A 17586-nucleotide genomic window follows, 5' to 3' on the forward strand; every position below is an offset into this window, starting at 1 on the left:
GTTTAGTAAAATGTGATGCTTTGGGTTGAAAAATTATAATTCCGGGAATTCCAATAGTTCTTGGAAAAAAAAGACCTGTTATTGCTTTTGTGCTTAAATTGAACAATGCAGTTGCTTTAGAAGTGGAGTTACAGTAGAGCAGGTGTGGGGACCCGAGTTGAGATGGGCCCCCCGGGAATGGCTTGATTACATACAGTAAGTCCACAGCAACAATGATTTCTGAGAACGCCCTAAAAATCTATCATACAGCCGTGTATATGAGCCTGCAGTGACACCGCAGATAAAAACTCTCCGCAGTAATGAGGCCGTTTGACAGTCGTATTCTTCACTCTGAGTCAAAGTTCATGTTCCTTTTTTTTTTTTTTTTTTTTTACCCCCAACGTCTCATCAAAGTGTATAAATGGGTGAAGGTGAACTGTTGTGCAGAGTCATGTTGGGACTAGAAATAATATAAATGCAGTTGACTAAAATGTGTCCATTGCAGAAATAAAAAGCAAGTAGCTCCGTAGACCTGTTAGAAGAGAAAAGTGTTATTGAAAGAGCTGTGTGTGAATGGACGATGATGAACAATGATGTATAATGTGGTTAAGTGTTAAATATTTCATGCCTTCACTGTGTAAGCGTTATAGATGTTCACTTTGTGTCTTTCAGCTGCTGTAATCTCCCATTCCTCTTTGGTTAAAAAAAAACATATTCCTTACCATTTCTTCCACTCTGATGTAACATGCACCGGGGCTGAGCAGAAAAGCGTGGAAAAGTCAACCCTTGAAACGGCAAGACACGGTATTTAGAATGCTTACAAGGCCTTGCCACATTCTTCAGATGTGCACTCACAGCTTAACTCTCAAAGCAGCGCTCTGCTACTCTCATAAAGTCAGGGAGAGAAGAATGAAAAAAAAAAAAAAAATGACAGACTGGTTGGAGACACTAAAAGGTGGCTCTGCGAGGTCTGCAATCACGACCAGGGCCAGATTGTTTTCAGGTCATCGATGGCTCTAATCGTCAAGCCGAGGGACTGCCTTCATTTTCATGCTGCATGTTGGACAATACTGATGGCGGTTAAGGCTTCCTCTTTATTCACAAAGTGCAGTCTAACAAAGATCAGTAATCACTCCCAACTTCCCAACCTACCAATTTGTTCCGGTTCGCCAGGAATTACTCTAACGATACCTCATGTCCTGTGAACGCTGTGTGACATTTATGTATACTCTGCACATGCTAAGTGCTAGTGTTAGCAATGCTGTGGATTGACTACATGTACGGACACTTTGTAGTTTTATATATAAGCCAGCCTGACTATTTGTATTTGAGATGTTTTACAGTCGACGTCTGCAGAAGTAACTACTAAGTATTTATTGACAAATTATAGAATTAAAGGTGAAGTAAGTAGTTTATAGTGCCATCTAGAGGAGAGGCTGAAATTTACAACAAAGAACTGCTCCTCTGCTCACCCCTTCCCTGAGCGCTACGGTATCCTCAGCCGGTCAAATTTTGTCCTCGTTGTCTTTCTCCGTGTCAGCAGATGAGGTTCGTGAGGTGAGGGAGAGGGCGAGCTACCGCGGCCGTAGCAGACGAAGCGGAGAGAGAGGAGGCGGGACTTCCGCTACAAGTAAAGAGACGCTTGATTTGTTCTCTCGCGTTTGTCCTTACAGGCTCCGGTAGAAACATGGCGTCTCGCTGCTAACAGTGGCTATGCAACCGCGGCCCACGACCATGTTATTTTACATGACTTTTTGAAACACTACGAAAATTAAACAAAAACTATTATACAGCGACTAGACAATGCAGGAGCACATAATATGTATAAAAAAGTGGATTTTGGGTTATATAAACCCATAAATACTACACAGTGTCCCTTTAAGTGGAGGGATGTTGTCTCCTCATTACGCTTAATTTTAATCACTTTTCCTATTTTCGGACATTGAATCTCTCAGGGCTACCGACTAAAAAAACTACAGAAAGACATAACTGTTTTTCGTTATGCTAGCTTTAGCTTACAAAGTCCAAGATTTCCCCTCAGTGGTAAGTAGCTAGCTTATATTTTAGCGAAAGATGGAAGAGAGGCTAGTAGGGAGTTTCATTTAATGTGACAGAAACAGATGGCACTTTTCCACTATACAGTTGTAGCATGGCTCGACTCTATTCGGGTTTTTTTTGATTTTCCATTAGCGATTAGCTTTTTTAGTATCTGCTCTTACGAGGTTCCAATGGAGCTGAATGTGAAAAATGTGACTTCGACAGGCTAGCGGCCGCCTATTGGTACACAGGAATCAAACCGAACAATGACGAACTGTAGATCACTTAAAAAGACTTAAAAATCCTGAAAAGAATATGCTAATCTCCAAAATTCAGTGAATAAATCTCAATATTTAAGAGAGGACAGCGAAAGATCGTGAGCAAAATGATTCAGTACAACAAAAATAAGTGCTTTGCTGTTTTTGTGTGCATCCGTGCTAGGACGACTCCGCCCACGTTGAAGCGGTACTATAGCAATGGAAAAGCGATCCAAACCGTGCCGAGTTGTGCTACAACTGTATAGTGAAAAAGAATGTGCAACGCGCAAGAGTTGGTGAGGTGACTGAAAGGTCCAGATTGGAACAGAAATCTATAATTGCTCACGTTCCACAGCCTTAGAATCAGCCTTTCATATACAGTACACTCTTGAAGGAAAGTGCTAAGTAGAACCATAGGTTCTTCGACTTGTCCTCATAATAGAACCCTTTTTGGCTCCAGGTAGTACCTTTTTATAATGGTTCTACCTGGAAACCTTTTGGAGGGTTCCAACAAGAACCCTTTTTTCAGGAAAGGGGTTTTAAAGGGTTCTTACTGGAACCATTAGTGTTGCCAAGAACCCTTGAAAAACCCTTTCTTCTTGAAAGGGTTTTTCAGAAGCAAATGGTTCCAGGTAGAACCTCAGCCCTTTTAGAAGGACCCTTTTGGAACCCTTATTTCTAAGAGTCTATACATCAGACAAACCTGTTTAAAAGTGGAAACTGACTCCACAAATGAAGGAGAGCGACTTTCTCTCTGGAGCATGAAGGCCACCGTAGTTACCTCACATGCTTGGGTAAGGGAGGGGTGAGTGGATTGGACCCTGAATGATTATGATGATCATTTAACTCTGTGTGTGTTTCTAATCCTGGAGGAAGCTAAATCCACGCAGACGCATGCAGATTTGGTCAAATCTGGATTCAAAACTAAGCATCGCCTCGTTACTTTACCACAGAGCTTCTCCCCGCTGCGCCATTATATAGTTAAAGGTTTCTATTATGAGGATTAACATTTGAAACCGCGCGTCGTCACTTTTTCCCCAGCAGCCCTGAAGCCCCTTGAGCCTATACCTACTATTTCCATATTCCTCAGATATTTACCTGGTAAAAATCCCTGTAGAAAAAAAAATACTGGGTTTGTTCTGTTAATAAGCCGTCGCCATCGCGGTCAGAGGAGGTGTGAAGACGCTTCCTCGGCAGAAACGACGCACAGAGCAGCACTTCTTTTTAATCATCGCTATCAAAGCAGGCAGCGAACGCAGTTTTTTTTTTTTTTTTTTTTTTCTCAGGGGCAGAACGCGGCGTTGTTTGAGGATCACACTCGGCGGTGTCGCCTGTAGGGAGACAAAGGTGAATATTCAGCCAGCCAATTAGGCTTCTGTTTGCATGTGCGCTCTCCCCTCTCTGCTGGCGTCTGTCACAGCGGAGCCCTCTCCTCACCGCTCCTCGTCTCTGAGCGTCGATAAATGCGCGCTATAAGGCTATTTTACATGGGTAACACTTTATAATAACGATCATTAGTTAATCATGAACAAAACATTAATAAAACAGTGTAAATCATTAGTTAAATATACCCTATTTCCCCAAGTTACCCTAGTTCCCTGGTGTCCTAATGAACATGTCTGTGACATGCTTTTGGTCAAAATAGCATAAGGATGAAGCACCACAGCAGTTCAATAATCGTGCCAAAACAGCTCTTTAGGTCCACCTTAAAAAAAAAGTCAAACAAAACTTAAGGGACAGGAAATTACATCAGCCACAGAGGCTACTGGGAGCTAACAGCAGTTAGCATTTGGAAAAGTGTTCATTTGCAGGCTCTAGCAGGCACATTGCCGTCATATATAACATGTATCCACTGGACAGATAAATCCTCCGAGGCTGGGAGTTTGTGTAGAACTCTGTGCTGCACTGTGGAGCCAAGAATAGAACTTTGTGTTCCATTGCTGTGAGCTGGAGTTCAAATCAAGGTTCAAACCAGTTGTTTCACTCAAATTTCCCTCAAATAAACCTCAACATCTACTTGAATCGTTCCTGATTGACTGCGTTTATATGGACGCCAATAATCTGACCTCATTCTGATTAACCCTTTAAAGTAGACATATTATACCATATTTCTCCAAGCTAACCGAGCTCCCTGGTGTCCTAATGTACATGTTTGTGACATGCTTTGGTCAAAATACCTTAAGGATGAAGCACCACAGCAGTTCAATCACCCTGCCAGAACAGTCCTGTTCAGAACGCTCGCTTTTGAGTGCCTGTCTCTTTAAATATGCAAATGAGACACAGTAAACTACATCAGCATCACTGAGGCTCCTGCAGCTAACAGCAGTTAGCATTTGGAAAAGCCGCAATTTTGCTGACTCTAGCCGGCACATTGCCGTCATATATAAAATGTAAATCCTCTGAGGCTGGAAGTTTGTGCGGAAGTTTGTGTAGAACTCTGTGCTGCACTGCCCTCGCCAGCACTCTTGCGTGTTTTACGGACAAAGCGGAGCTCCGCGAGACAACAATTCCAGGAATTTAGCGCATTGTGACGTCCCAATGAGCGCGGAACTCAACATTGTGTGCTTTATCTCCTGTACTTAGACTTAGAGGAGACTTAGACTTAGAGGAGGACCACAAAAACTCATGACTCTTCTTTTTTCACACTCATTGGGCCTCCAGAGTCCCAAATATAAGGATTTTTTATTATTAAAAAGTTGATTTAGCATAATATGGGACCTTTAACACTAAATTAAACATGTTGCAAGTCGTCTGCAACTGATTACTTTAGGATTTGTTGATATATTATGAATGATTTGTTCATGAATATTTCATTTGCATATAATCGTCATTATAAAGTGTTACCTTTACATTTTTACATGGCCGTTAAAGTGGCACATATTTAAGTCAAGTCCTCAACTTTGACTGGAGTTAAGTTTCTTCAAATAAGAATATTCATTTATGTACCAACTTGTCAAAAGTCGTCTCCAGCTTTTTTTATTTTTTTTTATTTTTTTTTAAACTGCCTTAAGTATCGCGAGGTAATAACAGCCTTGTAACCGATTCTGCCATCCATCTCTTTTGTTTTGTGTCAAGCAAAGAAGAAGAAAAAGAGACTGTGAACGTTCTGATGTCAAGCTGATACTCAAAGTCTCTCCAGAAAGCGCTTTCTTCAGACAGACTTCAGGGACACTCTCCTAACAATTTAGACGTCACATTAGACAGTATTCTCCGTTTCCCCTCAGCTGCATGTCATCAATTCAGTCTTGGTGCTTTAGTTGGAAGGTGAAAATATGCTGGAGCCTATGGAGCGATTTATACAGTATATTTAAATGTGGTGGCTTTTCTGATATCAGTAAGCTCTTCATTGTGTTAACAATCAACACTGAGGAACATTTATATGACATTTTAGTGTCATTTATATTTGTTTTACACACAAACAGACACCTCACTTCTTCTTCTCACAACTTTGAATCATAGTGGATTGACTCGGAAAGCTGCTCATAAGTCAAAAGTGACAAAGGGGCATTAAAGACGGCCATTGTGTTCCACTGGGAGAATCAGTTGGTTTTCAGTCTAGGATCAGACTTAAATGCAGCCATTTAGCTGGAAAAAAACACACATTCCTTCCACTCTGGATACTTTTACACTCTGGATACTGGAAAAATTGCAATCCAATAGCAAGTCAGGAAATGATCATGTAAAACTGTGTATGAACATTCTAAAATAGAACATTTTATGCCACTAAAAACTCCAGTTAATAACTTATTTCTCTCCCAACTGTCCCTTTCGTCTCTTTCTTACGGTGGCCCTGAGGTGCAAAACACAAACGCAAATAAAAAAACACAAAAACATTATCTCAAAACGGAAACGCAAATCAGGCTATGTTTGTGTTTTCTGCTTTTGTGTTTGTGTTTTTTGATTTGCGTTTGTGTTTTTTGTTTTGCGTTTATGTTTTGCACCTCTGGGCCACCATACTTTCTAACACACACCTATCTTCTGTTGCTACTTCATTATGTTGAGCGTTTATCTGCCTTTTTTTTTACACAGCGTTATTTGTCCAGTCTTGATTAAGGAAAATTTGGAGCTGCGTGATTCAGGGAACAGCAGCAGTCTGTCTTTTGTTGAATTTGACTTGTGCAGACAGTGGCTTATAGGGAACACTGGAATTGGTCCTTGAAAGCCTTGAAAGTTTGTGAAGTTGAAAAAAACAAAACAAAGTCTTTGTTTAGCGTAAAATAGCCATGGGTCCTTGAAAGTGCTTGAATTTTGTGCTACACGTTCAGGTAAATGTCTCCCTTGTTTGTTAAAACGCCACCTACTGTTTCATGCCCTGCGTTGCTCGATCTAAATGAAAATTCCAAGATCTCAGAACTAAAAAGACGGACTTGAACCCGAGATCTCAACGGTACAATCACTTCAGTCCAGATGCAGAGTGTGCTGCAGATCATTGAAAGTGGACGCCATCATGGGCGAAGCGGCTCTTATAAGGTTCCCTCCCATCTGTACCAGCACATTCTTTGGTTCCTTTTAATGTCAACCAAGGTGTGGGAATTTGTTTGGACGTTTGTTTCTGTCTAAGGAATGAAATCGCAGTGGTGAAATCACAGTGGTGCTTGAGTGCGATGAACGCATCAGTCACTCGAACACTCGTTCCGTATTTAATTTCCAGTGATTTCCTTTTTTCTATATGACATTAATGAATCTTTTCTCTCTCCGATTCTCCGTGTCATGAAAAAACGGTTGAATCATTCCACTGCGATTTGAAATTGTGACACAATACCACTCATCCTGGAGGAGGAGGAGTGGATGCTTTCTTTGTGTGTGTGTGTCACTCATTTGGATCACTTTTTTTTCATCAAATTCATTATTTATGCGGCATATTAGATGAATTAGACGGGGAAGCTGGATGCTGCAGCCGTGACTGACTCGCTTTTGTGTTTATGTTAATTTCCAGGCAGTGTTCTCTTTTGTCTGTTAGAGCTCTGAACTGTTAACTCTGCAGTGCAGCAGCATCGGCAGAGGAGGAAGAGGAGGAGGTGAATGCTGATGGATGTGTGGATTTCCATCTGTGTAAACCAAGGGCAAATTCCAATTCCTATCTTAACCCTCAAGCTCAACCCTTAATCTTAACTGGCCCTCAAAACCAAGTGTTGAGGGTTATTTTGTCACTTAGAAATGGGACACCCCTTAAATGCAGATACGTCTTCAGTAGGGGGCAGAATAACGCGAAAGCTGCGTCCAGTCTGTCAACTCCAAAAAAGAAGAAGAAGAACACATTTACGTCACGATTATTTATTACAATCAGTTTGTCAGTCAAGTTATTAGGTTGTCAGTTAGTTATAAGATGATACTCATACAAATACCACAACCACAGACATATTAAGCTGACAGTTACCACTCAGTAATCCATAATATGGGCCTAAACTAAGATAATACAATGGTTTTCATCATTTTTATATCGCCATTAACAAAGAAAATACTTCATTTGTAGCGTACTCGTTTCGCTGCTTTTGGCGCCATCTTTGTTTTGTCAAAACACGCAATGCATTCTGGGTAGCCCTTGCTCCCAAGGGTGGTCTCGGGAAAAATCTCAATATTGAGGGCGATACAGCCCTTAAACTTGCCCCTCAACTTAATTTTTCTGAGAATCGGGACAGCACATTTTTGAGATTGAGGGTTAAGCAAGGAATTGGAATTTACCCTGAGTCTGCAGAAACCCACAATCACTCGCTCCCCTGTTGCCCCTCATGTCTTTAAATCTCACAATCAAGTTTCCCCACAGCTGTTTGCACCTTAACGCTGCGCCGCCTCTCTCAGATACAAAATCAAGCTGGATTCGGATGAGGCTCTGTACGGAGGCCACGGACGCCTGGACCACAACACGGAGTTCTTCACCGAGCCGCAGCCGTACAACGGTCGCTCCAACTCCATGCAGGTGAGCATGTTTCCAACACTTCTTGACTCGTGGAGAGGTCACAATCTGCTGAATGTCAGCCAAAAAAAACGTGGAGTGCACTCCAGTTATCAGTCCAGGGCCATTGTAGTCGAGTCCAGTTTTCCAGACCGCTCTCGTGATCACCTACGCTGTATCACCATCCCACTCTGCATTCAAATATTCCGACAAGGCTTTCGGAGGATGTCGAAACACTCCGCGCGGAAAAAAAAATTTGACAAAAATTAAGGGTACTCAAAAATGTCAGTGTGCATACTAAATGGTTTTTGAGAGCGCCATTGATGGGCACTTTTGTCCCACAATCCAGTGTGTGTGTGTGTGTGTGTGTGTGTGGGTAATCGAGGCGCCGCTCACTGCTGAACAACATCAAAAGGAGTTGTGGGCGATGATGAGACAGCTCCACAAATATCCAGGGAAATAAAAAAAAAAAAACGGGTGAATCAAAACTTTGGATAATTTCACTGAAGAATACCCTGCAGGTGTGAAGCTCCTGTTATACTTGTGTTGATGTTAGTCTTTTCACGTCAGTCGTATAAGAGCATAAATAATAGCTGTGATAGCAGCTCCATTTCTGTGAGCTGGAGTTCAAATCAAGGTTCAAACCAGTTGTTTCACTCAAATTTCTACTTGTAGAATCGTCCCTGATTGACTGCGTTTATATGAACGCCAATAATCTGAGCTCATTCTGATTAACCCTTTAAAGTAGACGTATTATACCCTATTTCTCCAAGCTAACCTAGCTCCCTGGTGTCCTAAAGAACATGTCTGTGACATGCTTTGGTCAAAATACCTTAAGGATGAAGCACCACAGCAGTTCAATCACCCTGCCAAAACAGCCCTGTTCAGAACGCTCGCTTTTGAGTGCCTGTCTCTTTAAATATGCAAATAAAACACTGGAAACGACGTCAGCGTCGCTGAGGCTAACGGCAACTAACGGCAGTTAGCATTTGGAAAAGCCATAATTTGCCGACTCTAGCCGGCACATTGCCGTCATATATAAAAACGTAAATCCTCTGAGGCTGGAAGTTTGTGTAGAACTCTGTGCTGCACTGTGCAGCCAAGAATAGAACACTTCGCAGACTTCCGCTCTTCCGGATACTATTGCCCTCGCCTGAACTATCGCGTTTTTTAGGGACAAAGCGGAGCTCCGCGAGACAACAATTCCAGGAATGTGTCATTGTGACGTAGCAATGAGAGCGGAAGTCGCGAGAACATCGCATGTTTTATCTCCTGTACTTAGACTGGGGCGAACTGCAAAAACATCTTTTTTCACAGTATTAAAATTATTAAAAAGTTGATTTTGCATAATTTGTCTCCTTTAACACAGAGCGTATAGCAGCTAACATGTTTGCGCAAGCGCACTTGCATCACAATAACTACGCGACGGTTTGTGCTAGCGGAAAAAATTCCAACGGTTTCTGAAAGCTGAGAAGTTGCACGTCAAAGCCAGTCGGAAAAAACACCTGTGCATACTTACCAAATACCAAATGTTATTTTAAATATGTTTTATACTTATTTAACATGCATAATCTGGCATTCATGTGCAACTACAGTGGGGTTTTTTTTTCTTCATTTTAAATTGTTAATACACTATTTAACGTGCAGTAAATTGTACATAACTGCCAGATAGTGGCAGTTATGGGCAAAAGCACTTCACTCTCTGGCTCTTTTATAGTAAAAACGAGGTGTTAAAGGGTTAACGGTGCAATCAGAATCTGTATTTTTTACAGTCAGGTCTGTAACTTACAAGAGGTTTGCTTTGAGGTTGGTGATACAGAACAAACTCTCTAACACTCAAAAGCTGCTTTGCCACTGCAGTTTTGCCATTCACCCGTTCATTCGCACGCACGCGACTAGCAGAGCCAGGAATGTAACCCTCACATTTGAAAAACGACTAAAAAGACTGTGTCTGTGTTACCGCCGCCTTCACTTCTACGTATAATGAAAGAAATCCCCACCCGTGAACTGTTGCACGTGATAGTTTATCAAAAGTAATCTAGTATCTGCTCATCAGATGAATATTGATGTTCTTTTCACAGTCTTCCTGCAGAATCCTCGGCGTGCACACGACCAGCTCACACTTTTACCGAAATGTCAACTGTCATGTGTGTTCCGTGTTTTGTCCTTTTTGTGCCGCGTGTTTGATTTCATGAATCGCCTTTAATTAGCCTGAAATGCAGTGAGAGGGTGTTTTTAATGAGGTGGTGGTGGGGTTTTTTTTTCGTCTCCTCCGTGCTCTGGGCCTCATCCGCCCCTAAACGCTGCTCTATAATTCAACATCTTCTGCATTAATGTGATCATCTTTAATGCACAATCCATAACATTAGCAAAGAGGCTACTGCTCGCTTGTCTGTCCGGGTTTTGGTACCTGCTGTGTTTTTTTTTTTGGCTCCATCACCGATGTTTTGTGACTCTCATATTTGACGTCTATTAATTTCACTCAGACAAACAGCGTGCATTATTGATGACATTAGAGTTTCACCTTTTCATGTGTTTGAGGGGGGGGGGGAGTGAAACCACTGGGCCTCCGTGGAGACAGCTTAAAGGTGCCATATGTAAGAATGTGGCCAAAAACAGTTACTACATTCAAATTCAAAATACCGAGGTCTTTTAGGTTTCGTTTTCTGACATAACTGGCAACCCGTGGTTGCTCGGCAGCTGAGACTCTACTGACTGCAATGATTGGTAGACGGCGGTAGGTGGCGCCACATGACGCCAAAACATGATTTCAAAACATAAACACGATTTGCAGTCTGCAAAATACTTTTTTTAATGCAAATATTTTGTCTGTACTGTTGTTGTTGGTGAGTTCAGTTTGTTATATGAACATTATTCCTGAGTCTCTGTGACATATTAGGAGGATTTTATGGCCAGTTGCTTTAGATTTATTACATAATGCACCTTTAAGGCTAATAGTGTAATATACAGAAATATAGACAGTAACACTGATGTTCATTTTAAGCAGGGCGCTCGAGTATCTCGCAGGTTTTGCCTCCCTTTTCTCCCGTTGTAATTGTTTTCTTGATTAAAAATGCTGAAAGGCAATAAGACGCTGATTACATCTCCGCCCTTAATTAATCCAATCAATGGGAGGACAGTGATGTCCAGAGTTGACATAGCACCTGGCCGCTATTCTGTTTATCAGATGTTCGTTTACCACTGAAGCTATTGCAGTCAATAGAAAAAGGAGGGGTATTACTTTATATTAACAGGTAGACCGGGTTTCATAATTGGATTAAAAAGAGCATCGGTTCAACATTATTTAAGGCGCCCATCGCGCTCCGGTTAAAAAGCCGCTTCCTCTTTGAAGCCGACTGAGATTCTCGGTCGTCAGGTTTCATCAGGTACGAAGTCTAATTCCACATTCTCTCAAATCTTTTTCCACTCTTAATTAATTCACGCGGCACTGCTTCACCGGCGCGTCCCTCTCGGCCAGAATGTGAAGTTTAGTTAACAAGTCGTCGGCTAATGTTGACGCCACGTCGTGGATTAATGAGGAATGAGAGGAAGTGAGGGGAAATGGGAGTGGACGGGGGGGAAGGAGGGAGGGGGGCTGAGGCCAAGCCGGGGACCCTACACACCGTCGTCATGTAGGTCCAAGAAGACTGGGCTTGGGAAGTAGGACAGAACCACCAGGGGGCGACGCGGCAGGTTGGAAAAAGGATGTTAAAATGGGAAAATTAGCTGATTTTAGGGCTGCAACGATGACTCGAGCGATCCCTGCGGCCTCTTCAGTGCAGGGATCATTGTTCCACACGGACTGTTTTAGCAGACGCACACCACACAGATTTCAGCACACCGGATTTCAGCTGAAGAAGTGAAACAGCCCGTTAAAGGCAGAAAATGTCCAAAGTGTGGGACCATTTCACGCTTAAACGAGAAGCCAACAAGGTGCAGAGTAACCGCTGCAAACTACAACTGGCGTAACCACAACAGTACGTCCTCAATCATTCAGCATCCGAGCCAATAGCATCTAGTTGCTAGCGCTTCCGGCACACGCTAACGTAAACATTGAGTTTAGCTGATTTAACGTAGCTTACTAGGGCTGCAGCTATCGAATATTTTTGTAATCGAGTATACTACCGATTATTCTTTGATTAATTGAGTAAACATTTAAAAAATAATAATAATTTTATAAAAAAAACTATTTCAGCCCTAGCTGATTTATGACGTCAGTAAACATTCCCCTGACGAGTTAAGGGTATCACTCTCTGCGTTGAGCTCTTTTTCAATAGCACGATAGTCAATTTAGTAAATTATCTTCCCATTTAGATGAAAAGAGACCATAAATAATATAAATATAAATAATAAATAAAGTGACATCTGTGTTTTTACAGTGTAACCACTGTAAACTTCAACTGGCGTAACACAACAGCACGTCCTCAATGATTCGGCATCTGAGCCGATAGCATCCAGTTGCTAGCGCTTCTGGCACACGCTAGCGTAAACGTTGAGGTTAGCTAATTTAACGTAGCTTACTCGGGCTGCAGCTATCGAATATTTTTGTAATCGAGTATACTACCGATTATTCTTTGATTAATTGAGTAAACATTTAAAAAATAATAATAATTTATAAAAATAAAACTATTTCAGCCCTAGCTGATTTATGACGTCAGTAAACATTCCCCTGACGAGTTATGGGTATCACTCTCTGCGTTGAGCTCTTTTTCAATAGCACAATAATCAATTTAGTAAATTATCTTCCCATTTAGATGAAAATAGACCATAAATAATATAAATATAAATAATAAATAAAGTGACATCTGTGTTTTTACAGTGTAACCACTGTAAACTTCAACTGGCGTAACACAACAGCACGTCCTCATGATTCGACATCTGAGCCGATAGCATCCAGTTGCTAGCGCTTCTGGCACACGCTAGCGTAAACGTTGAGGTTAGCTAATTTAACGTAGCTTACTAGGGCTGCAACTATCAAATCTTTTTGTAATAGTAGAGTAGAGTATTCTACCGATTATTTTTCAATGAATGAAGTAAAAATTTGAAATATATATATATAATGAAAAAATATATATAAATTTCAGCCCTAGCTGATTTATGATGTCAGTAAATATTCCCCTGATGAGTTAAGAGTATCACTCACTACTTTCATCTCTTTTTCAATAGCACAATAGTCAATTTAGTAAATTATCTTCCCATTTAGATGAAAATAGACCATAAAAACAAGGCACACGTACGACTATGAGCAGCCACGTGATTGACAATAGGTGCCTGCTTGCAGGTGACATCTGTGTTTTTTCTATTTTCAAAAACCTGACATGGTGCCAATCAAATGGAGGATCTCGAGGCTTCACCGCGGGGGTGCATCCATCTTTATTTACAGTCCATAGGCAGGTAGGGCCCCCTTTTTATAGAGGAGCATAAATCTGCCGCTTCCTCAAAAAGCTGCCCGGTGATGACGGGAATAATCAGGCCGTAGCTTCCGCGGGGGTTTGCTGTGGAAAAAGACGTTGTTCGCGTTTAATTTAACAACTGTTGATTTCAAGAAGCTGCGCAAACTTCCTCTCTCCTGTCTTTTTGTGTCCATCGCCTTGACGAACTCCCATATCCTCCAAGAATGACTCACCGTGTGACCGTAACGTCCAATGTTTACCAATGTGGTGCAGGACTGTGGTCAATTATTGATCTCTTTTAGTTATTTCAGTACATTTTCCTCCCTCCTTTTCTAATGAGGAAAAAAAGCAGTTGCAATCATGGTGGTTCACTTTATTAGGTACACCTGTCCCAGTGCATGTTAACACGAACGGGGAAGAAAGGGGATTCAAGTGACGATGAATGTGGAGTCTGGGGGGGTGTTTGTTTTTTTGTTGTTATGGTGCCAGACGCTGTATTCCGGGAACTGTTGATCTACTGGGATTTTCAAACACATCCATCTTGAGTGTTTACAGCAGAAATGGACCCAAGAAGGAGAAAGTATAGAGTGAGCACAGAAGTTCTATGGGTGAAACAGCATAAGCTCCTTTCAGACCCAGTTATTTATGCAAATGAACAACGAGGATAATTATGTTAAACTGGAACGCTATAATAGTGTTTTTATTTACAAAAAAATGGTCTATATCAGCAAGCAAATAACACACCAACCAATATCTACGCCCACCCTCCGCTCCATTGACTCCCAGAGAAGCCGAGCTTCCGCGGAAGTGACGTTTTTGCCGCATTTGTCCAATCAGCGTCGATCTTAAAGTGGTTTTAAAGCCGAGGCTGCTACGGGAATACGTAAATCACGTAAGACGACCCACGTAATGAATGAACTGGTGACACGTTTTAATCGCATTCTAGCTCACGTTTAGTATCGGAATGTAGATATAAACAAGTAAGTATTTGACGTTGACATTTTTGAGGAAGCTGAGCTACAAAAATTAATTCATTGAAGTCACCTTTCTCACTTTGCTCTCTCTCTGAAATGATTGATTCTTTTTTTCGTTTCTGTAATTCTGAAGCAGCACAGACAAAATAACACAACCTGCATCCCTTATTATTTATAATCAATATCCCCGTGGTTGGTCTGATTAAAAGGAAAAGGAAATAACAAAAAATTAGTTTTGTTTTGTATAGTTTGTGTTAAATAGCGAAATAATTAACTCAATTTAAAATACTGGTAAAAACAAACACTCAGGAGGGCTTGTCATCAATAACTGAATAATATATATAATGAATTATTACAATTTGTCTGGGAGCAAAAAAAAAAAAATTCCCTGAGTGTGAAAGTGTATTTTAGCGTAAACCCCCTCTGGTATTTGTCACATTTCCAGTTCTGTTTGAGTGTTATAATGTCAGACATAACACTATGACACACTGATGAGTAATTAGCCGCTTCAGAACCTTTTGATAAACTTTGCACGCTTCAAAGCGTCGTCGTCGTCTCCTTTGACAATTTCACACACACACACACACACACAAGAAACAGAAAAAGGAATCCAGCAGAAGTCTTGGAGGAAAAAAAAAAAGAAAGAGACGGAAATGTAGCAGGAAAAAATGATGCAAATGATCAAAAGACGCACTTTTCCATCAGAGGAGATCTAAGGCCTGAACGCTGACGTGTGAACAAACAGAGCAAAACTGTGACGGGACCTGCTGCACTGTACGTACAGTAACATGCACACGTTTACAGTAAGGCATGAAGCGCGCTCTGATTGGCATTCATTTGTGACTTTAGAGTTTAATTTATGCGAGAAGGAGCTCATCAATTTGAACTTAGGCTCTTGAAACAACTTTGTAGTGTAAATCATTCGGAGAACTGAAGAGTGGGAAAAACTGTGATTCCTCAGGAGAAGTTTTGACGAGGTATCACGATCTTTACTTTAACTGAAGTTTCCCCCATTTGAGATCACGGCGGTCGTTGTAGCTGCAGTTAAAGTTGATAAAGATGATAATTATAGCCTTTTGTTTCCATTACTTTTACGTGGGTCACACTGATCTGATTCCAATACAACTTTATTTATAATGCACTTTAAAAACAACGACAGCTTAAACAAAGTGCCGTACAATCAGAGATGAATAAAGTGAATAAAATATAGAAACGTTAAAGACCTAAAACACCGAAAAACAAACAATAAAAATAACACAAATGAAAACAAGTCATACAATAAAAATGTGTAAAATGTGTAAAATCAGCGTCTCATACTGGGTCAAAAGCCAAAAAGTGGTTTTAAGACACATTTTGACAAGTGACAGAGGTTAACTCGACAGTAAATTAATCAATCAATTAATTAATTTTGTGTACGATTAAGGAGTGTTTTCTGCCAGAAATGAAATATGCTACCTGTATGTACTTAAGTCTGCTACCTGACCACTAGGTGTCGCTATTTGTTACTCGCAGGTCCTTTAAAGTTTGACAATCTTTAGCAATCCTATTTGAGTTATAGTAATTAAGGCTTGGCTTATATGGCTTATAAATAAAATCTCAATATTTTTTAGTCTTTATTGCAATATATGAAATAATTCTGTACGCATATAAAGATGTTGTTTCTTCTGTTAGGTTCATGAAAAGTTATTTTTGACATTTTTGTAACAATACACGAAAATACCTACTGTTTATGATCTGTATTACGTGATCTCAAATAATACTGAGGTTTATTTAATTTTAAATGAAGGATATTTACATGTTAGAAACAGTGAAATTGACTTGAACACAAATAATTAGGCCTAAAATTCTCCATGTATGTTTTTTTTTTTTTTTTTTAATCAATATGTATAATATTTAATTTATAAAATATATTCAACATACTAAATATGATGATTATTGATGTATTAAACAGCATTAACAACACAGAGGCCTTATCGCGACATGACGATATCCAAAATCTAAGACCACATTGTCTCATGTCATGATGTAGATCAGGGATTCTCAAAGTTTTGATACCCAATTTAGGAACCCAACATTGGACTGAGGGCCACCAAAGGAAAAAAAAACAGAAAGAAATCCCATTTGTAATAATTTTATGACCAGATGTACAGTTCTATAATTTACACTTATTGGTCTGTATCCAGTAATGTCCAATAAACATTTAACAAGCTTAGTAGCTCCTGGATTAAAACTATCAACTGTAATTCATTGCGGGCCGCCAGAAATGTTTCTGCGGGCCGCCATTGGCCCGCGGGCCGCACTTTGAGAACCAATGATATAGATATTAGTATTCGTATTATATAATTATAATCAACCAATGAATGATAATTGCATGGTTATTAATGCTGCTGCAGCAGACAGAATTTGAGCCACGAGAGCGAGGCTCGGGCTTTTATTGAGCGTTATTAACCATCCAAGTCAGGTGTGCGGTGTTACTCGCACAGATCCTCAGCCTTCGCCTAAAGTGCAACCTGTATGTGCAGAGGTGTTTAACTGTGAGCCGATCCTCGTTAAGGTCGTAATGGATAGCAGCAGAGACGCGGCTGCCCGGGTTTAAGCGCGCCGGATCGCCTCGCCGGCAGCCGGGGTCATGAGTCAGGCACCTGGTGGACGCCGGTTCCCTGCGAAACGCGCCCTCGCGAATCCTTTATCTTTGTGCGAACATTGATCAGCCGCGGATATTAGCCCCGAAGGCTCAGCTCCGCTCGGCTCTCGAAGAGAGGAGAAAAAATCTGAATTCTCGACTGCGCCAGGCGATCTCCGCGAGAACATTTGGCAGAAACAAAAGAAGAAGTCAGAAAAAGGACAGACCGTCCTGACCAACTTTCTCTTAATGCACTTTAACAAACTCTTACGTAAGCTCTCGCCTAAACATTAGGGAGCAGTCGTTCTCTCTTGTCTCTGTTGTTAAGTATCTGCCGCCGGACTTGACGGCTGGAAACAGCCGCGCGGTTGCTTGGATGTGAAGGTGTTTGCCAGTGAAGTGGTAAACACCTACTCATCAGAAATGACTC

At 41.0% G+C, this 17586-nt stretch overlaps 1 protein-coding gene across 1 annotated transcript in view; it reads left to right on the forward strand.

Moving 5' to 3' along the window:
* The window catches only part of gbe1b (glucan (1,4-alpha-), branching enzyme 1b), a 144307-nt gene that overhangs the window by 116330 nt on the left and 10391 nt on the right, over positions 1-17586 (forward strand). The window contains exon 15 of the mRNA XM_083886192.1: positions 8073-8190. Coding sequence (XP_083742318.1) covers positions 8073-8190 — 118 coding nt within the window. The remainder of the gene's footprint in view (positions 1-8072; positions 8191-17586) is intronic.

The sequence above is a fragment of the Microchirus variegatus genome (assembly GCF_963457635.1).
Source record: "Microchirus variegatus genome assembly, chromosome: 3".
Lineage (NCBI taxonomy): Eukaryota > Metazoa > Chordata > Actinopteri > Pleuronectiformes > Soleidae > Microchirus > Microchirus variegatus.